Here is a 23,132-nt window from a genome sequence, read left to right as displayed (position 1 = left end):
TGCTGTTGTCGTTGCCGTTGTCGTTGGCTTTCGGCGACCCGACTTGGCTCTCAGGCTGGGTTTCGTTTAATTGCAAGTGGCATAACGGTTAAACGCACTTTGGCCGGTTTGGTCACATTGGCAGGCCGCGCTTCAAAGTCTAGAGGTAAGAACGTGTTGCTCTGCACAGAATGCCGGCCGGCTCGTTCGGCCCAACCGGTTTCTCTGTTCTTCTGGCTGTGTTGTGGTTCTTCCTCTTCTATTTCCGCGTATGCTGGCTTGTGTTCTGTTCTCTCAGGTTCTTGGCTGCTTTCGTGTGGGGTTCTCTTTTATGTCACGAGACCGCTTACGGGGCTCCACTCGGTGGGCGGGAAGGCAGTTTAGGAAGGTCTTAAGTGCGTTCAAGTTCTGCAGAATTTGTGGCATATGTCTGAGATTTAGTTAATGGAAAAGTTTATACGACTGTCAGATCGCCCGAAGATACTATATATTTTTCTAGCTCGACTTGTTAAGGGTAAATGATAAATATAATCTGTTTTATCGAAAAAAGGCACGGGCCTAACAAAATTGAACACAAATGAGATAAATGTGAGGAAGTATTTGTGATCATTTAGTTTAAATTATAATATGTGTATTTGGGCATTGAATATTTGCAACCTGAGAAATAAACAAAATAAAATTATAAGAAGTAACAAAAATATTTGTAATTTTTTAACACATTTAATTCTTTGAATTAGTATAAACTTGTTGAGTTGGTCACCCCAAAGCTTTTGTTTATAAAAGCTTTCAGTGAGATGCAAGGCTTGTGCAATGGCCAACTGAAGCGCCATCTATTGGATAAATATTCCATTATTCAAAGTTGAATTAATTTCCAATGATGTGGCAACTCTATAAGTAACCTGGTTGTAAACTTGACTAAGAAGATGTTTAAGAGTTTGCCAAGAACTTAAGATGCTCCTATAATCACCAACCATATAAACACATTGACTGACTCTAGAGAAAAATATAACCATTTCATATGGATATTTGAACTATTCGAGCCATATAATACAGAGCGGAGCAAATACAAATGATATAATATAATTTAGTGCCATTTCATACGTCGAGTTGAATTATGGAAATATTAGTTAATGTGTGTATGTATGTATGTATGTATATACATACATAAATTTAAAAAAAAAAAAAAAAAAAAAAAAACAGTTGAATTTTTTTTTTTGCAAATTTAATTTTTATTGAAAAGTTTTTGCAGTATACTTTATTAATAATGTTTGAGTTAATTACTTGGGTACTTTAAAGACTACGAGAGAGTTACAGCACAGGAATACAAGAGAAAAACTTATGGGCTATGAATGATACAAATGTTAACCAGATATTCAAATTATGTTCGCTTTTCATTTTGTTTTTCTTTCGTATTGTTGTTTGAGTAGGATCGATCTTTGGGTGTTTCAAGTACTCTAAATATTGCCATTGAGTCCAAAACTTTTACCTGTTCGTCAGTCTTCGGTGCAATTCCAAATAGTTTCTTCATTAATGAGAAAATTGTGCACTACCTCCCTTTAAATTTAAGCTTTAATATTTGAAATTAAATACGATACTAAACGTTGCAATTGTATATAAATAATTATGCATGTATAACTGTTGTCGAGTCCTAAATTAGCGTGAAGAGTGGGCTGAAAGCAGATGAACAGTGAATGAGCTGTGAAGGAGTAGAATAAGAGAAGAAAATGGCTGCGAGAAATGCGATAGACGTGCCTCCGTGTAAAGTGTAGCGTAGAATGAACAGTAGAGTGAATGAGACGAAAGAGTGAGGGCGACAGAGATAGTCGAAGAAAGTGAGTGAAACAGGTGAATCGTGAATGGTGAATGGTAAATGAACGACTGAGTGAATGATTGAATGGGTTGCGTATGATTGGGTGTGAAAGGAGTGCTTGGGAGCATTTCCGGCTGATGGTGCTTCGATTGCTGTCAAACTACGCTTGACATTTCCTGTATCAGTATGTATGTATGTATTCGCGTGTGCGGGTGTGTGTGTGTGTCTCGATGTATGTGTGTATTGTTGTCGCGTCCTCAGAGTATGTGGCAGTGCTTGGCGCGCAGCTGCTGGCGCACGGAGCGAAGCAGCGCGGGCTGGCCACCAATCAGAAGACGCTCACGCACGCACCTCATTCCTCTGGCCACACCATTAAATACAATCGCCTTCGACCTCCTCCTGGTTAACATCGGGGTCGAACTCGTCGTCGGCGGTGGCCTCCTGGTACTGCTGGTACTCGGAGACCAGGTCGTTCATGTTGCTCTCCGCCTCGGTGAACTCCATCTCGTCCATGCCCTCGCCGGTGTACCAGTGGAGGAAGGCCTTGCGGCGGAACATGGCGGAGAACTGCTCGGAGATGCGCTTGAACAGCTCCTGGATGGCGGTGGTGTTGCCAATGAAGGTCGAGGACATCTTCAGCCCCTTGGGCGGGATGTCGCAGACGGCGGTCTTCACGTTGTTCGGGATCCACTCGACGAAGTACGAGCTGTTCTTGTTCTGCACGGCGAGCATCTGCTCATCCACTTCCTTCATGGACATGCGTCCGCGGAAGACGGCGGCCACGGTCAGGTAGCGTCCGTGGCGCGGGTCGCAGGCGGCCATCATGTTCTTGGCGTCGAACATCTGCTGGGTAAGCTCCGGGACGGTCAGGGCGCGATACTGCTGCGACCCGCGCGAGGTCAGCGGAGCGAAGCCGGGCATGAAGAAGTGCAGGCGCGGGAATGGAACCATGTTCACAGCGAGCTTGCGCAGATCGGCGTTCAGCTGGCCGGGGAAGCGCAGGCAGGTGGTGACGCCGGACATGGTCAGCGAGACGAGGTGGTTGAGGTCGCCGTAGCTTGGGTTCGAGACCTTCAGCGTGCGGAAGCAGATGTCGTAGAGCGCCTCGTTGTCGATGCAGTACGTCTCGTCTGTGTTCTCCACTAGCTGGTGGATGGACAAGGTGGCGTTGTAGGGCTCCACCACCGTGTCGGACACCTTTGGCGATGGCACCACCGAGTAGGTGTTCATTATGCGATCCGGGTACTCCTCACGAATCTTCGATATGAGCAGGGTTCCCATGCCGGAGCCAGTACCGCCGCCCAACGAATGCGTCAGTTGGAAACCCTAGAGAACAAATGTGAATCGGTGAGTAACAGCTGGATGGAGTGGATGGGAATTGATAGGGACTGATCGAGATTGATTGCAATTATCGACGCATTACTAGACTCTCAGCACTGTCAGCAGGTGGGGAGTCCTCCGAATACTATCAAAGTCGCTTACCTGAAGACAGTCGCAATTCTCGCACTCTTTGCGGACTACATCGAGCACATTGTCAACCAGCTCGGCACCCTCTGTGTAGTGTCCCTTGGCCCAGTTGTTGCCGGCGCCCGATTGGCCAAACACGAAGTTGTCCGGCCGGAAGAGCTGGCCGTACGGGCCGGAACGCACCGACTCCATGGTGCCCGGCTCCAGATCCAGAAGAATGGCGCGCGGCACATACTTGCCGCCCGAGGAGCGACTCACAGCTGAGGGAATGCGAATGGGCGTGAGTCAGCAATCAGAGGAAGACGAATTGGCAAGACCAAGAGACCAAGACCAAGACCAAGACCAAGACCAAGACCAAGACCAAAAAAACTTACCAGATGCTTCATTGTAGTAGACGCTGACACGCTCCAGCTGCAGGTCGCTGTCGCCCACATAGATGCCATTGCTGTCGATGCCGTGCTCCTCCGAAATGATCTCCCAGAACTGAAATCGAATGGTAAGATATTATGTTTAATGACATTTCCCATGTATTTATTGGCTCTAAGATTAATGTGCCAGATCATGCGCCCTAGACATGATCGCAAATCTCGAATTCGAGCTGTCATTGTAAATAATCATCGGGTGGCTCCCAGACACACGCGATGTCTGTGACACCTCCCGGCCTTATGGGAATGATTCTGAGGAAACGATCGTGTTTATAACAATTTAATGGCTTTGGCCTGTGCCATCATAAAAGAGATATAAGAGCCTCTGCAGCTATTTTTATGTGCGCCGTGAAGTTCGGGGGGAGGGCTCTCAAATTCGTATGTATATATAAATAAACAGGAACGACTATATATTGTGATTAGTCGTAGGAGAGTCAATTGCATTCAACGAAAATAATGGAGTTTCCCAGTGAATAATTTGAATAACAAATTTGACATATCCTTATTATTTTCAAATCTTGTAGTTTTTAAAAATTAATTGTTGGGCTAAAAACAAAGTCCCAAACTGTATCTCAATGTCGATAATCGATGCATTATCACTTTTAGATAAACGTTTTGGGATCTGTTGTACTCGAATTGAGGCTCCTCTTTATGCAGGTAGCGTCAATATTAGCTCCATCAATCATTGGTTATCAGCTACTGCTCTTTTGGTTTGCAGCTCGATAAGGAGTCGGGTTGATATTGTTAATCTCTAAATTAACTGTTGAGAATTCTCAGTATACATTTATCTCTGAGTGCAGTCAGTCATATGTCAACCTCCTGGCTTTTGGCTCTGTGGCGTTTCTCAAATAGAATTACGACCTCTGTGCTCGAGTGAGAGAGAGCGAGGCGTGTGTGTGTGTGTGAGCCCACCCAGCCATGTCAGAGTTCGTGTTGCCAGCCGCAGAAACCGCCCAGAGCAACACCAACAACAACCACAATAACAACAACAACAACAAGTATACAAATTACTAGAAAGTGTCTATTTTTCAGTTGGTTTTCCCTGTATTGCGACAATGTGACAACGAAGTAGGCGCAACTGCGGCGCCATAAAGTTTTTTGTTTCTTCTTCTTTTTGTTGTTCGGTTTTGGGCTTAAAAAAGAAAGAAAAAAGCGATGGGACAGCCTCGAAAGTGAGACACATCGTACACTTCTCGGGCCGAAAATTTATGTTTGGTTCAGCCATCAGAGCCGTCAGAGCTAGCGTCGGATCTCTGCAACATGCCCTGATTTAGTGCTAAATTTAAAGAGGAACGAACAACACACGGCCGACGCATGCAGTCAGAAATAGTTTTCCGACTTGGCTTTCCTCTGAAAATACACTCGCATCCATAGCAGCCGCACGTACTTTTTAGTTGCGTGTACACACATACATATATGTATGTATGTGTATTTCAGTGCAGCGTGGCGCGGCATGGGACACTTCCAATTCTGAATGCCTGCCGCACGACAAGCGCTCCTGGGGTACAACGTGCATCCAATGCGCAACCTTACGCAGTGAAAGTGTTAAAAATAGCTCTGATTGAGGCGTTGCGCGTTGCGCGTTGGCTGTGGGCACTGGCCAGAAAGCAACACAGACAGATACAGATACAGATACAGATACAAATGTATCTATTGCTGCTGCTGAGTCACAGCTGAACTGCAGGCCAACGACCCAGGCGGCGACTCGCAGTTACTAAATTAACCCAGCAGACGCCAGTCATAGACATCGACAACATCATTAGGAGGCAGCCGCTCGCTCGCTGGCATGCCAGGCAAATAAAACAGATACATGCACACATACTCGCACACGTTCACACACACAAAGATTCATTCTCATTAATTGCGGAAGCGCGCTGCAAATGCTCTGCAGCGTTTAACAGCGAGCGAGTCTGAGATTTCGGCTATTTTGACCAAAGATGGGTCGCAATATTGTTCGCTGGTTGCTGGCCTGGGTCGGGCTCTGCCCAAGAGATTCGAGCGCTCAAGCGCAGCGCATTAATCGTCAATGCAATGGGCTTTCAATACCAAAGTTGTGATTCCAATGCGATTCTAATTGGACGCCAATTGGAGTGCACACCAAAAGGAAAATAAACAAATCTACAGCGCGGAAACAATAAAAATGTTATCGCTTGAAGTGGCATCTGCTGCTCATTCCCACCTCCCTGCTACCTCCTCCTTGCTCCTTTTCCGTGCCCAGTTTCCTTTTCTTTTTCCAATCTCTACTGAGATTGTCCTTTTGCCACTTGAACTTGACGTGTGCCCCGCTGGCCGTGCAGCAGCCATTAGACTCAACAATCCCGGGGCACAGTTTACGGCCTTCTCCGATCTAAACATTGGCAGCCAATGCCTGCGCTTGCGCCTGCGCCTGATCTGCCTCTGCCTCTGCCTCTGTCTCTGCCTCTGCGTCTCTACTTTGCTTTTGTTTATTTGAAAGGCAGCTCAACTGCTGTACAATCTCCGCGAGATCATCAAATTTAATTGGAGTGTGTCCGTTGCAATTATGAGGCTTGCAGCGGCAGCGGTTGTAACAAAAAAGCGCAGTTCATATGCCGGACTAGTGGCTCCAAACAAACAACGAAATCATGCAACTCGCTTGAGGCAGCAACAAAAATAAATTAGCACACAAAACTGTTGAAGTGAAAAGCCGATTTTCATGTCTTCCACTCTTTAGCCCTCTTTCTCCCTCCCTCTCTCTGTCCCACTCTGGCCGAGCGATCGCTTTACTTTCAACTGACTTTTCTATACATTTTTCTTTTTGGTTTTCCTTCTTGATGCTGCCGTTGATAGTTGCGGGAAATTGCTTTTTTCGGTTAACAGCAGTGATTGCTTGGGGAAATGGACTGGCAGTCCGCTCTCCGCAGTCCACCGTCCGCAGCCAGGTCCAGCTGCGTAAATTGCTTTCGGCTGCGTCATACTCCTGGGCTGCCTCCGATTTGAGACAACAAATTTGTGAGAACGTGAACTGAGTCACTCAAAGAGCTTTGCAGACCGGTCTTATCAGCGGCACGATCGTGCTCGAAAGGTGGGGAAAAACAATTATGAAGCGCACAAAAGAAAATGTGGAAAATTCTTAGGTATTAAGTGTGATAAATTATCGCTCCCGCGAGTAGCTGTCCACAGAAAGAAGATCGAATTGGAAATCACGAACCTTAAACAATTTCGTGAACGTGCTGCCTAATCCATTTCATTCTACTACTACTGAGTTTAAGGACTTATCTAATAACTATAATACTCAGTTAATAGCTAAAAGCAACTTTATTTGAGTGTTTTCGATTGTTATTATTATTATATGATTATGATTCATTTATTTCTTTTCATATGGCCAATGAGAACCTTTTCATATTGTAAAAACAATCTCTTCAATAATGAACAAAATAAATACTTATATTTTAAAAATTTGCGATAATTCCAATTGAATTTATTTTCATACACACTCTTTTTATATACAAGTCCAAATTCATGTTCCACGTTGTTTGTTGGAAATTAAAGGATATATTTTTTAATATTGATGATACATATGTATATGTATATGTATGTATACTACAGTAAAATCGGGAGAAAGCATGAAAAGCGTGAGGCATTTGTCATAGGCTGATTAGAATGAATCGCAAGTTAATTATAGATGGCCACATGTGAAACGTGATGGTGATGAATGAAAAATTCTACAGAGTTTCAATTGAATGCTCAAAATGGATTTGGCTTTTCTTTAATAACTAATTTGGCTTAGACTCTATTAGCCGGCTAGATTGTACAGTTAGTTTGTGATCTGTTCTTTGCCTTTGTGTAGCTGCTCGGCTGTTTCTTCTACAAAATATGTAGAGAGTATTAGGAGAATCGTAGTTTATTGCACTGCTTCGCCGTCTCCTGCTGGCACTTGCACATGCCACTTGCCACTTGCCACTTGCCGCTTGCAACTTGCAACTTGCAACTAGCAACAGTGCTGCAAGCAGATAGAAGCTTAGAGACTTCCAATTAGTTGTAAATGCTGCTGCGCCCATTGCAGAACCATGCCACCTTGCCCCCGCTCCCGCACGCCCCGCACTGCTCATGCGATCAGCTGCCGACGCCCTCATTAAGTGTTGCATGTCTGTAGCTGTAGCTGCAGCTTTGGCTGGCCGTCTTTCAGTCTGTGCCACTTGAAATCACTCGGGCATGAACTTTGGAGCCGCAGCCAGTCTGAAGTCTGACGACTGGAGACTGTCTTCTTGAGTCCGTCTGCGGATCGCCTGCAGCTTTTGCTTCGGCCATGGCTTTTCCGGCAGCCCTTGAAAAATATGCAAAAATGCATTTTCACATGTTGCCAGCCGTTGGGGCATCAAAGAACATTCTGGCAGCCGCCTCGCCCCATTGCTGCCCAGCTGCCCAACAGGCTTGTCTTATTTTTCAAGTCAGACGCGATAATAAATCTTTCTCAAGAAACACAAAAAACAAAAACTGAGGAGGTCTTCAGTTTGTTGACTCTGCCAGTGCGCACACACATGCATACACATACACACATACACATACACGTACATCATGTATGCATAAATATGAGATTTATGAAATTATAATTTGTGCTTATTATATATAGGCTTGCTGATAATTTAAAATGCATTTATCGTCTGCTTGCGGAAACTCGGAGCTCGCCGCAACGCATACGGGCCCCTATCCTGTAACAGGCCAATCCTTGGGCACGCCCTCCTTCACCCCAGCCCCTCCCCCTCCCACTCACCCTGCACACAAGCAGTTAACATATTGATTCTGAGTCATTTCCTTTGTGCACTTGTGCGGTTTGCCTGATGCCCCATTCCCGATTGCGATTCGAAACTCAAATTTAAACAGAAATGTGGGTAGGGTTAGAAGTAGCTGCCGCACCGCCTGCTGCTCAGTGAGTGTTGTTGGTTGTTTGTCGTTTGCTGCTTGTTGCCACACATTCGAAGTGTCCACTCAGCTGTTTTGCTCATATGAATATACACATTCAGTTGTATATAGTATGAGTATGTATGTGTGTATATATGCACGAATCTCTTGGGTAATGTGAAACCAGCGGTTCGCTCAAATTACCAAGTGGGCTACGACGCGTCGTCTGCTTTAGATAAACAGTCTACGTTTCTCATTCATGGGTAAGTACACACACACGCACACACACACACACACACACACACACACACACACGCGGACACATATAAAACAGAAGTACACATATGTGTATTTGTATATGAATAGAGGTCCATAAAAAGCATTACTATGCCGAATTTCTGAGAACTAAAACTGTTTAGCGTTAAATTAAGCGACACTGAAGCCCCTGCCCGGGCCCCACCTCCAACCCAGTTGGAGCCATTTCCCACAAAGCGCAAAAAACCTCAATTGAGTCATTTGGAGAATAAGAAGAAGTAAAATAATAAAAATAGTACGACAGAAAAAAACAACGTTTGCTTATCTTTGTGCTTGGGCTTACTTTAATTTGACTGTGTTTATAGTTTAATCATCGCTTGATTGGCTTCTATCCGTGCTCGTGCAACGCCGAGTGACACACTTTTCCCTCTCTTTCTATTCTGGTTCTGCTTGCGAATTGCGCCAGAGCATTGACATTGATTTTGCCCCTGCTGCACACACACACACACTGGAGTTCGAAAAACCGGTTGCAAGTTGCCAAAAAAAAAGTTACAACAACAACCACAACTGCAGTAGTAGAAGCTGAGGTAGAGGCAGCGGTAGCTGCAGAGGCGGAGGCTCAAAGTGCGTTGTGGCACGTTCGTTGCTTGGATCGCCCGATCGGTTGGCTATATTGACTAACTGACCGAGGTTGCCCATTGCACAAAGTAATTGACGGCGGGGCAGCTAATTGCTCTGCGTCCCTTTAATTGCCAGCATTGCAGTTGATTAACTGCTGATTAACTAGTTAGCTGCCGCACACAGCGCTGGTTAACGAGGCGGTGCAACTCAATTGTTCCTAGCCATATGGTATCTGCGATCTGTGATTTGATCGATATGTGTGTGCTGGGCTGGCCATATGGCAGGCCACGCCCTGCTTAATACCGTTAAGCACATTTGATTTGCATTCATATGGACAGCTGTTGGCTAATGGAAACTTTCCAGCGATTTTCCGCCGATTTTAGTAACTGGAACTTCGCATTGGGCTTTCGTCGTTTCGGTTACAGCTCGAATGTTGCTTCAGCTGTGAGCCGATTTTCGCAAAAAAAGCTTTTTAGAAAGTTTATTAAGTACGAAGACTCTCATTAATCTTGAATTATGTTATATGTATATGTTTCCCTTTGACACCGTACTGCACAGCACTACACTACACTCGACTACACAATATGGACTTTATAATTTTGTTTGCGTGCTGGATTTTTACACCCGAAAGAAATGTGAGAAAATAGTTTATTATAATTTGTATTTTATGCATATTATATTATAAATATTTCACTAAATTAACAAATTTCCCCAGCTTGAGCTGTTGCCTCACTCTCCCATGTATCTTTCAAAATAATTAATAGCATATGTGTATCTTTAATTATTTGTAACTTTTTCCCTAACTCTTTACAGTTTTTTCAATTAATAACAAGAGCTTTTCATAAAAAGAATCTTTTTAGCTCCCATGAATTAAAATGTTTCTCCCTCTCTGTGGCACCTAAATGGCATATTTGTGTGCACCTCGTGCGGTTGTTGCCGCTGCTAGAGGAAAGCCCAGCAAAGCGAGAAGATACAACCGCAATGATAGTGCGAGGGGTTTTCGGCATCTGTAAAATGCAGCGAAAGAAGAGCGACGAGTGGAAGATGGGGCAGAAGAGGAGGAGACGGCGGCGGGAAAAGCGCTTCAAAGAAACAATTGCAGTAATGCCCCATATTAGAGCGGTATAATTCCGGCTCATTTATTAAAGGGGCCGAGTCCGGCTCTCTCGACTACTATAATCACAATGGATCTGGGCTTGCAACAAAGGGCATATCGAGTGCCTGACAAACCCAAACAAATTTCATTTTCTTCGCTACGTCGCGTCGCTCATTTATTTTGTATTTGATTTTAGCTTTTTTAATTTTTTATTCTTTTCTTTATGTTTATTCGCTGGCTGTTTTTTTTTTTTTTTTGAAATTTTTTTTATTTATTTATTTTTTATATTTTTTGTGTTTTTTTTTGTGTGTTAATTTTCTTTTGCTTTAATTGCGCTGAATCCGCTGTAAAAGGCGGCTTCGACGTCAACGCGTCGACTCTGAGCTGCGATCAATTTGGAAACTCATTGAAAAACGTTTTCGGGCAATGTGCATAAATTAGCTGCGCCACATAAATACAAAAAAGAAAAAAAACCAAGTCAGAAAAAAAAATATCAAAAAATAAAAAGAAAAATTGACAAAAAAAGAAAAAAAATGGCAACAAGTAAAAACGATCAAGCACGGCGAGACTTACCTTAGCGCCAATCTGGTTGCCGCACTGTCCAGCCTGCAGATGCACAATTTCCCTCATTTTGATTTATGGGGCTTTGATGTAACTATTCACCAAATTCTGAGAGCGTGGGACGCAGCAAGTCGCAGTGGGAGTGGCCGGAACAACTTCTTAGGAAGTGAATGGGCCTGGACCTCAAGAGCTGAACCTGAATGTGGATTTGCCGATCTTTCTTACGTCTGTGTAAGCCTGTGTGTGTGCCTTTCTTGTGCCTGTATTTGTGTTTGTGTTCGTGTTCGTGTCTGGTGGTGTGCACTGATTACTCTCACTGTCTGAGCTCTGAAAGGGGGGCCGGTGCAGAACGCGCTACTTAACCGCACAACGCACAAAACTCAACTGATCGCAGTGCGACTGCCTCGGAGTCAGGTCCCCAGCTGAAGTCCACTGCCCAACCCAACGGACGTCGCTACGACGTCGACAGCGGCGTCGTGCTGCTTCGGCTGACTGGTGGAAGTTGCGACTAGAGCGAGACGGCATTTATATACACACACACTGACTGCACACTCGTGCCATGTTCTTTGTTTGGAACCACGGCAAAGTTTGCTTTTATTTCTATAAGTACATTGAGTGAATTTTTGTTTTGTTTTTTTTTTTGTTTTTTTTTGTTTTAGCTAAGTTTAGTTTTTCAGTTGAAAAAAGAAAAGAGCTCGTAGGAGTTGAAAGTAATATATTTGGGTATTCATTGAAGCACCCAACCTTAAAAAGTTAATTATTTCTCCAGATGAATTTAATAATTTTGCGGCTTATTTGTTTAGTACGATATTGAGATAGCCATAAAGAGTGGGCTGAATCTGTTTATACGGCGCGTACTGTATCTCACAAAGAAAATCGAGAAGAGCGATTGAGATAGAGAATGCGAGTCATTCATATGAGCTCTGAAGAAAAGCGCTCACATGATACATTAAAGTGTTAAAAGAAAATATGTAGCTTTGCTTTAATTTTGTCTATCTATCTCTTTCTGGAGCACTTTCGACAGGAATATAAGTTAATTTAATATTTTCATCCAGTTCATATTTTAGATATATGTCCGGGCGTTGTGTTTCTCATTCTTGTTTTCCATTTTAGCTGCGCGTACCAACGAATTCCCGGTGTGTCGCTAAACTCTTTATAAATGCTCTTTCTCGTTCAATGGTCTTTGACCAAGTGTGATCTCGTTTATCAAAAGCATAGCGACTCTGTGTAAAGGACTTAGCTAGTCGTCTCTCTCCCACCCAATGACACCCGGGAAGTTCAGCAACAGCTATTGTTGTCTCTCTCTTAGTAACAGTGCATCCTTTAATTGCACTACTAAGAAGTAACAGTGCATCCTTTAATTGCACTATAATACTAAATCAATCGATTAACACGAACTGCCAGTCTTTCTCAACCTACTGCATCAAAAACTAAAATTGCAACTTCAACAACAGTCTAATATCGCACTGATACGACATATACTTAAATACAAGATGAATTAAGAGATGAATCATTGTAGAACTAGATGAGAGGATCAGTGATATCAGCTAGGATACCATAACTGATAACAGAGTGGACAAGAACAAAGAGAGGAATGTATGTACATACATATATGGAATGAATAAGATAATACATATGTATATGCGACAAGCAGATTCGATTGTTATAGTATTGCCGTTCTTTGTCAGCGTGACGTTAGTGACGATTCGAGCGCTACACAGAAGGTAGGAGAAATGTTCATTCATTCATTCATTAAGGTATATAATCAGTTTATTAAGCTTAGAGAGGGTATCTGTGGCGTACCTTAATGCCTACTAATGCTGCTAACCTTTGGTCACTTTGCTTGTTTATTATGGCAGTTTCAATCAGTCGAACACGACAGGCCGAATGCCTCCATCTACTTGAAAATGAATACTCGAGTATCTGTGACTCCATCCCGTGTCTCTTTGGCTATGTGTGTGTGTGCTGTTCCCTTCGCCTTTCCATGTTTTAAGTTCACTAATTTTCACACTGTCAGCAGCAACAGCACCGTCTTTGGCGTTCTAATTTTATCAGCGCAGCATGCTCAGGTATGCCACACACACATGGATTCTCCTCCTCCTGCTCCTGCTGTCTCTCTCTTTCTCAATCTCTGGACTTCCACAATAGTGTCACCGCAGTCATTAGGAGCACTGGGGGCTTTTCCCCATGTGCTTTCGGTTTCACTTTGCAGAGGCATGGAGACTGCAGTCGACTCGCGTCTATTTTTGGTTGCACTTCGGTTCGTTTCGTGGCACTCGACGCTCTGCCCATGTATTTCCTTGGAAATCAATCAATGGCCCTCCGGCCAGTTCGGATAATTTGTAGTCGCTTTGCCTTCTAATTACTTTCGAGTTGAAAGGCACTCACTGCCTTCAGAGCGGCACTTTCGACGCTTTTCAAGTGATTTCCCTAAGGTCACATCAGGAGGCTGTTGAAGCGTGGTGCTTGAGAGTGGCTAAATTTAAATGGACCACAAAACAATCTCGAGCTTCCGGGCATGAATAGTTATAAAATGTTATACATATATTCTCATCAGGCACAACAAACTAAACACTCCCATACTCCCCTACTCACTCCACCCGCATTCAAGTTCCCGCCTAGGTCTATGTCTAGGTCCTTGTCAGCACAAACAGCACGAGCGTATACAAAAGTATTTTAGCCGACAATTTTTGGTTTGCCCAATAAGGGCGGACTGGTAGCATTACCAAAACAGACGGACTCATGGAAAATTTCTATTGTGGGTCAACTGTGGGTGAAAAATTTTTTAAAGATTAATACACAGAACATTTCTTTATGTCATATGAGCTACAACAGCCAATTGCTGGTACGCTCAACTTGTCCGTTCGTTTGTTTACTCAATACTAACATAGGTTTATCGACTTTACCGATAATTGATCTCGATACGGCTCTTCATTCGCCGATAATGATTAAAGCTACAAATTTGCTAAAAAATGACAAATATGATAAGTAATGACAAATATACTAATCATCACTAACCAGAGAACGTGTCAATAATTCCATAAAAATAACTTATTAAAATAAAAACAAGTAAGAAGGCTCCAGTCGAGACTGCTCGACTAGGAGATACCCTGAACCCTCTATGCTGATATTCTAATTATTCTGCACCTCTTTTATGCACTGCTAACTGCGCAGTAAGCAGCGACTGCGCTTGGGCTGCGCTGCAGTGTGGGCAATATTATGAGAATTTATTTGTCGAATAATTTCTTTTGTAGACATACAATCTTAATGAAACTTTTAGAGTGTAATTATATGATGAATATGTGTGTACATTCCAAAGCACAAGTCTCTAGTACTTGAAATGCGTTTTTTACAAATTGGGGAAGAAGGGGGCGTGGTATCCAAAATCTGTAAATTACAGGTCTAAAAATGTTCAAATTAGGCTAAAAAAAAACAAAATCAATTTTTCGATTATTCTCGATAAAAAAGTTATCGGACGATTTATCGAAAAAATAAAGCAAACTCGTACTGCGTATGGTACTCACGAGTATTCATGCCAAATTTCAGCTCTCCAGCTCCTATAATTTCTGAGATCGACGCACTCATACGGACGGACGGACAGACGGACAGGGCTATATCGACTCAGCTCGTCGTGCTGATCAAGAATATATATACTTTGTGGGGTCTGCCACGCCTCCTTCTGCCCGTTACATACCTTTTCACAAAACGGTAAATAGCAGCAGCTTGGAAATAATGAAAAGCTGATTTAATATAGAAAATTATATCGATAACATAGTAGGCCTTGCATCCAATTGAATAGTAAGTTTTCCGACATTAAAATAATTTAGTTCACTTTTGCACCGAGCTCAAGCCGTAACTAAAACGAAAAATTTTGAACAAATTTACAAATTACAAATAAAAGAAAAAAAAAGAAATCCTACAAAAAGTTTAAAAATTAAAAACAATATAGTAATACAAATAAAAATGATAAAAATAATCCTACAGAGGGTTTAATAATAAACAAAACCATTATACCCTGATTTCCCATTTTCAATGGGTTCAGGGTATAAAAATAATAATATGGAAAATATTAATGGAACGTTGCAAGGGTTAAGCGCGGCAATAACTGTGTTAGCCGATCAATTTTCGAGTCTCAAGGAAGATTTGAAGCAATTGAATAGGAAAGTGGATCGTTTGCAAAAGGAGGATACTAATCAGTCTCTCATAGAGGAACAAACCTCACTGGCCTGTCCACGTTCAGAGCTTGAATTAAATGAAATTTCGTCATTGCCGGAAAGTGTTGCCCACATTTGAGGGAAACCCTTTAGAATATGCCTCGTGGGAAAACAAGATCGAGTCCGTACTTGAAGATTATTTAATTATCAAGGAAAGACCTCGCTCAATAATTTTACATATACGAGGGAAAGTAATTGGAAATGCCGATGTTTTACTGTCATCGTACGGTGTACAAAATGATGATTGGCCTGAAATGAAGCGAGTTTTGCGATTGCATTATGCTGATAAAAGGGATGTTCGAAACTTGGAATACGAATTGAATCAAATGATTCAAGGCAACAAAGACATGGAAACCTTCTATAAGCAAGTTAATAGTCAGTTTTCTTTAATTTTACAGGCCTTAAAAGCAAGCGAAGAACGACTCGCATTGTCCGCATTAACAGAATCATATAAAGATAGAGCTTTAGATGTTTTCATAAGGGGACTAAACGATGACCTACCGAGGATGTTAACAGTTAGCAAGCCTAAAAATTTACCGGAAGCTTATGCCATTTGTGTGAATTTACAGAATATTTCATTAAAAAGTAATGGTGTACAAGGGACATATATGTCTCGTGGAATTAATGATTATCAATATGGGAGTGGTCCAAGACAAATTTTTCAAAATCGACGACCGATAAATACACGAAGCTATTCGGCTCCAAGGGCAGCAATTAAGATGGATACAAACCGTACTGGTCATTCAAATCTGAACAATTTTAAGAGAGATGGAGCTGTCAAACGAAGCCTGAATGACGCAGTAAATCCATTCTCTAAAGCGCAAAGAGTGTATCATATGGATGTATGTGATGGCACCGGCACTGAACGAATCAACAGAGATTGAAGAAGTCGATCATAGTACAGTTTATTGTGAGGAGACTACGGAGGCTTCTGAAAACAGTTTTCAACCTGCTGAATCATGCGAACGGGAAATAAGATAAGTAAAATAAATCTTATGACCGAAGCCTCTCTAGCGTACCGTATATAAAATATAACACAAAGGATGGATCTATAGTTTTTAGTTGATACACGAACAAAATAAAATTTCATAAGTTCTAAAACAGCAGATATATTCTTCAACAGAACTTCTAGGATAAATTATCAAGGATTGACAAATTTTACACAAATGGTACATGAAGATATACAAGGTTTAATTAAATACAGACAGGAACAATCAAATAATTGGAAAAATAAAAAAAGAACAACTATACAATCCAATGAACAGCGTCCCCAATAACTAGTACTCTAGTGTGGGAGCGCTTAGCTTATATCTTCGATAGGAACAGCTTCTGGCCACATGGTGGTGTAGCGATCGATGATTGTGAGGCAGTATCTGTATTGTCCTGATTGGGGTAGTGGTCCAATCAGATCCAAGTTAATATGCTCGAATCGTTGAGATGTGAGTGCATATTGTTGCAGTGGTGAGTGAACATGACGTGTAACTTTTGACCTTTGGCATGGTATGCAATGCTTAACAAAGTTTTTGACATCGCTGTGCATGGAGGGCCAAACAAAAATGTGAAGTGTTGATCGAACGCCTTCATGAGCAATGTTGTGCATTTTGCTGATAATAGTATTTCTCAATGGCTGAGGAATAAATGGACGTACAGTGGCCGTGGAGAAATCATATATGATCGGAGTTGAAGAGTGAGATAAGCTTATTGACTTTAGTTTAAAAGTTGTAGTCGTATCTTTGAGAATCGTCTTCAGTTCAGAACAGTTGATTTGTGCTTGGGCGATTTTATTGTAGTCAATAATATTTGAATCTACTGCCGAGATGCGAGATAATGTATCTGCTGTAGTATTTTCAATACCAGCTATGTGTTGAATTGATGTAAATTGACTTATCAAATCCAATTGGCGAAGTTGACGAGGTGAAGCTTTTTCAGACTTTTGCTTAAAAGCGAAAACTAATGGTTTGTGATCTGTGCGCACATCGAATATTCCTCCTTCTAACATGTAGCGAAAGTGTTTTATGCTGAGGTAGATAGCTAGTAATTCACGGTCATACGTGCTGTATTTGCGTTGTGTGTCTGTAAGTTTAGCGCTGTCGCTTGCGTCCGTGCTGAGAGAAATACTAGCGTCAGGTGATGGATAAACCAGTAAAGTTGCAGTGGCTAATGACTGATTGCATTCCTGAAAATGTTTGATGGTATCTTCGTGCCACGATGTAGGTGAAAAATCGTTCTTGTTTCCCGGAATGAGCTGTACCAGTGGTGCTTGATGTGTGATGGCCTTGGGCAAGAATCTTCTGTAAAAGTTGATCATTGCCAGAAAGCGTCGAAGTTCCTTTGCTACTTTCTGCAACGGAAAATCGATTATTGTTTTGACTTTGTCAGGCAGAGGTGTTATGCCATTGCAGTCAACGTTGCGTCCCAGAAATTTGATTGAAGTTTGACCAAAACTGCATTTACCAGGATTGATTGTAAGGTGATAGCGTCGAAGTCGTTCGAAAACCTGTTTTAGATGAAGTTTGTGCAGTTCTTCGTTAGCGGATGCTACAGCTATGTCATCAATGTAGACAAAAACAAAATCCATGTCTTTGAATGCGGTATTCATGTAACGTTGGAATGTTTAGGCAGCGTTGCGTAATCCAATCGTCATATATGTGAATTCGAATAAACCGAAAGGTGTGGTTATAGCTGTCTTAGGGATATGGACAATATATATGGGTAAATTTTGACAAAAACCGAAATTGTATAAAATGCATATAAGTATACATTTAAAATTTGGATTAATCGATAATAAAATAACGGGACAAGCTATCGATATTTAAAGCAAAACTCGATATGCGCGTGCTATACACGGACCTAGAAATTCAAGTCTCTAGCTCTTATGTCTTCTGAGATCGACGCGTTCAAACGTACGGACAGACGGACGGACAGACGGACAGAGCTATATCGACTCAGCTCGTCACCCTGATCAAGAATATATATACTTTATGGGGTCTGCCACGCCTCCTTCTGCCTGTTACATACATTTAACAAAACCATTATACCCTGATTTATTATTATTTAAATTAATATCTAAATAAATAAATAAATAAAATATAGTTTACCTTTGCTCCTTATTTAGTAAAATTATAATTCATTTAAACCGTCTAATATATTAGCATATATATAGATAAATGTCTTAATTGTAGAGAATCAATGCATATACCAAATCGGATTTTAAAATTTATACTTCAAATCTTTCAAGTTGCTCTTTTTAGATCAACAACTAAAACATGGAAATAAAAGAAATTAAAGCTGTCCTCTCCATTTTTGTCATCTGTCAACATGATTACAACATTAACAACAACAACAACAACTAATATAATACCCACATGCACACATGGACGCCATTGGCCTGGCTCAGCGGTTGTATGTGGCCGAACCGAACGCCCACAGCTGCCTCGCCCACAAAATGTGTAAAACGTTTCAGAAAAAGTAACAAATGTTTTTTTAGGATTTGTGTTTTGGGAATTTCTGCACTTGTGTAAATAAATGTAAGCGCAACGCACGCATAAACGCACACAAATATACATACATATACACATATGTTTATATGTATATGTATGTGTATATTATGTAGATGTAGGCAATAAGCCAGGAATAAAACAATCAATTTTTTTCTGTTCAAGCTTTTGCCAGCTTTTTGATGTATTTAATGCAATTTGTGTGTGTGTGTGTGTGTAAGTGTTTGCATGTGTGCGTGAGTTGAGTTTTTTATTAAATTACACAATACCATTCCACACATTATTATATGCGTGTAATTGATTCATTTTTGTCTATGGTAAACTTCAACTCATTTAGCCGATTCGTCTTTAAATTCCGATTTCAGTAAAATTAGTTGATTGTTTATTATTATTTCTCTATTCTGCTTTAAGGTTAATTCTGCATTATTCAAACAAAAAAAAAATAAATAAAAATAAAAATAAAAATAAAAATAAAAAAAAATAAAAAAAAAAAAACCTTGGGCTTTTTGTGTTGTGTCTCTGGTGATTTTTGTATCCTTTGGCTGCATTTTAATTGAATTTGATTGATTTTTGCTGATGGAAAAATAATATTGTTGTAAAATCATAACAATTCCGACGCCTGCCCGGGACGTAATTTAATGGGCGTGGCGCCCACCTGGGCCATAATAAATAAAAATCGAGTAGAGCCTAACAAAAGCAACACCTGTCCAATTCGTCTATGCCAGTGAAATGTGCTGAGAGGACAGGTGAGTCTGCCTCCAATATTTGCTCTGTGTGTGTGCGTGTGTGGCATACTTTGGGGCGCTTTGTTTGCGCAACACCGAATCTGCTACAGGCAGCAGGGCTGACGAATGGACGAGCTCGTCTACTGTATAATAATTGAGAGCCAATGGAAATGGCAACCAGATTGATCTCGGCGCTTTAAGAGCCAGAGTAGAAATTCGATGAAATGATTTGTGATGAAAACATTTATTCCCAACATAGGATGAATAAGCCAAATGGGAGCACTATTTACAACGCATGTCAGAAGGGATTAGCATTAACTAGAAGTATTTGATTTCCATGCATTTGCAGTCAACTATTTTTAGTTGATTTAATGCCAATTTAAAGCCTTTAACACATTAAATTGTTGCTTCCTACTGGGAGCTTCCCCCTATCAAATGAGATGATATATTTGTAAGGCTGAAAACTATTGAGCAGCTGATGAGCATATATTGTATTCCTTATATTATATATAATTATAATAAAAATAAAGATTTTTAGTCAGGTCATTCCTTCCAAAAGTCAGAATTGGATTCTCCCGGTCTCGTGCAACTCTGCAAATTGTAATCTAAAATTTATGCAACTCATTTTTCAGCGAGGATTTTTTGCTGGAGCTGCGCTGGCAGGCCAACAGCTGTTGCCTTTGGCTATAACAATAGTTTTTGCTGCCAATTAGTTGTTTTAATTGCAAGAAAAAAACGTCAATTATGCAACATGTAACATGCAACATTCAACATGCAACATTCAACATGCAGCATGCAACAACAAGCATCAAGCTGCACATTAAATGGATATTTAATTGATGCTCATACGTCGCGGGGACAACGCAGTGAGCTAAGCGTTCAGCTTTCAGCCTCCTGGCTCTGCTGCTGGCGCTGGCTTTCAGCTTTATGTGCGCGTCGCAGTAATTTCAATAAATCTTGGCAATGCTCCTAAAAAATATTAGCATAATAAAAGCGCGACAACAAAACAGAAGGGTCAATATTGGCACACAGTAAGACATGCGGGACACAGGGAGCATGCCACAGGACACAGCACACAGGACGCAGGACACAGAGAGACGAAGCCGACTTCTATGAGCTGAAGGCAAACGCATTGGCACATTTTCACACAGGGCGTTGGTGAATTTATGGCAGCAACAAGCGGCAGGCTATGCCCCGCTCGATACGGATATATAGTCAACGACCTAAATGCGCATAATTTCGCTAAGGCTCGTATTTGGGCGGGTGGGCGTAGCAATGGGAAAAATACGCGCACCCATCGATCAGCAATAAAAATTCAAATTTTGCCAAGGACGGCAGAAAAAAATGTATATACGTATAGACACATACACATACACATATATATGTATATAGTCAACAAAATGAGCAGCTGTCCTTTGCGACACTCAAAATGAAGAGCATTTGCTATTGCAGTCTTTTTGTATTTTGTTGGCGACTTAAACTTGCTGTTTAGTCTTGCAAAAAAAAAAAAAAAAAAAAAAAAAAAAAACAATATTTTATTCCTTTATTTATTTTAATAGTAAATCTTGCAGAAGCGCATTAAACTATAAATAAATTGAAAAGTTTATAGGCTAGTTTGCTTGGCTATCCAATTTAGTTTTTTTTTATACCCTGAACCCATTTTCAATGGGAAATCAGCGTATAATGGTTTTGTTGTAATATATGTAACAGGCAGAAGGAGTCGTCGCAGACCCCACAAAGTATATATAATCTTGATCAGGGCGACGAGCTGAGTCGATATAGCCCTGTCCGTCTGTCCGTCTTTCCGTATTTATGAACACGTCGATTTCAGAAGATACAAGAGCTAGACACTTCAAATTTTTTTTAATGTCCGTATATACAGCGCGGATATCGAATTTATCACCAAAAATCGATAACTCATCCCGTTATTTTTTATCGATAAAAACCTTATCGAAAATCAGTGTGTGTAAGCAGAAAGACGCAAAAAATTATTTAAGGGTTCGGGGGATCTCGTAGTCGAGCAGACTCGACGAGAGCCTTCTCAATTGTTCTTGTTGCTTTGCATTGAATATTATGGAATATAGACAATACCGTTGCTAAGCCCACACACTCACACATTTCTGTATATATAATTCGATATATTTTTGGATATATTTTTGTAAATATATACGTATATTGCAATACACTAAGCTGTAATACACATTTACATGCTTACATATATTTTTGGAAATGCGGTGTTTCTTTTTGTTCTGTGCGGCACAGCTCGTTTCACATTTTTGCCAATTGGCCAACAAGTGTTGCCAAATTGCGTTGCGGTTGCTGGCCATAAATAACGGTACTTTTGTCATTTATACACATAAATTGCAGCAGACGCTGAAACGCGAAAAAACGTCGGCAAGCCATTGCAGGCACTGGCCCAAAGCTCGAAGCCCACATTCCCTACTCTCCCCACTCTCACCATTCTTCCGCACTCTTCCCACGCCCAACCGCCAACCCAATCCGAGCATATACTGATGCCGATGGTGTTGTTGCTGCTTGGCTAAAAAACGTGGCCGTCGCATAGGCCTCGGCCTCGGCCTACACTAACGACATCGCCGATGGTGACACAACGCAGCTGTCGTTTGCCATTTGGCAATAATTGTTTAATATGCGGGCGCATAAAGGCCGCCAAGGACTGGCCATAAAAAACAACAACAGCAGCAGCAGCACCGCCACCACCACCGGAAGCAACGACAACAACAACAACAGCAGCAGCAGCGATATCAACAACAACAAACGGCGAAGCAGCCATAGTAAGGGACCAAATCCTGTCCCGGGCCAAAGTCGGACAAGCGAAGTCTAAGCAAACCCAGAGCCAAGCGCGACGTCCAGGAGCAAGCTGTAGCGAACACGTGTGTCCAGCATGCGGTAGCCAGTGTCCTGTTTCCGGTGTCCTTTGCCCTGTGGTCGACTTGTGCACCAGCTGCGGCTGCTTCCCTGCTTGCCAGCCGCCGCAGTCGAGAGCTAAACTTTGTCGTCTGAGTGCAGGTATCCGAATGGGAAATTCTCTCTATCAGTCAACGAGTATCGCATAAATGGAATCCATTTAGTGATACGAACTGCTTCCATCTTGTAAATTCATCAGATCTCTATCAACAAATAATTTTCTTAAAGGGCACTTGGTGTGCCATTAATAGGATGTCATTTTCGAATGTTATCTAATCATTGTTACTATTGTTATTTATTATCAGTAAACTTTTTCATTTTTTAGGCTGAAAATGAATTGCTCGGATTATTATTTTTATTATAATTATATAATATAATATTTATTAATTAATTATTAACATTAAAACTGAAATTTGGAATCTTAAAAATATAGCAACTTCATCAATGACAACAACAATCATCCATTTTTTCTTGTGTTTCTAATAATATTATTAGTGTCAAGTATCAGAGAGAGGGAGAGAGAGAGAGAGAGAGAGAGAGAGAGAGAGAGAGAGAGAGAGAGAGAGAGAGAGAATGAGAGAGAATGAGAGAGGTAAACAATTTTCACAATTAATTAACTATTGAATAATCTTAAATGAAAATTACAACATATATCTTAAAACTCGAATATTTATCAATGGTAGAAATAATTAATACT

The 23,132-nt window shown here is 41.3% G+C and overlaps 1 protein-coding gene across 1 annotated transcript; it reads right to left on the bottom strand.

Moving 5' to 3' along the window:
- Positions 1-1,184: 1,184 nt before the first annotated feature.
- On the bottom strand, positions 1,185-11,504 carry betaTub60D (beta-Tubulin at 60D). The gene is made up of 4 exons (XM_018012386.2): positions 11,087-11,504; positions 3,631-3,739; positions 3,272-3,516; positions 1,185-3,115 (listed from the first exon to the last, which is right to left on the bottom strand). Exons 1-4 carry the CDS (start codon positions 11,141-11,143, stop codon positions 2,162-2,164), a joined length of 1,365 nt encoding a protein of 454 aa, XP_017867875.1. The 5' UTR covers positions 11,144-11,504; the 3' UTR covers positions 1,185-2,161.
- Between the last annotated feature and the right edge of the window lie 11,628 nt (positions 11,505-23,132).

This window comes from Drosophila arizonae, chromosome 5 (genome assembly GCF_054131065.1).
Source record: "Drosophila arizonae isolate 15081-1271.41 chromosome 5, UAZ_ARI_1.0, whole genome shotgun sequence".
Classification (NCBI taxonomy): Eukaryota; Metazoa; Arthropoda; class Insecta; order Diptera; family Drosophilidae; genus Drosophila; species Drosophila arizonae.
This window is presented reverse-complemented; position numbering and strand designations above follow the sequence as displayed.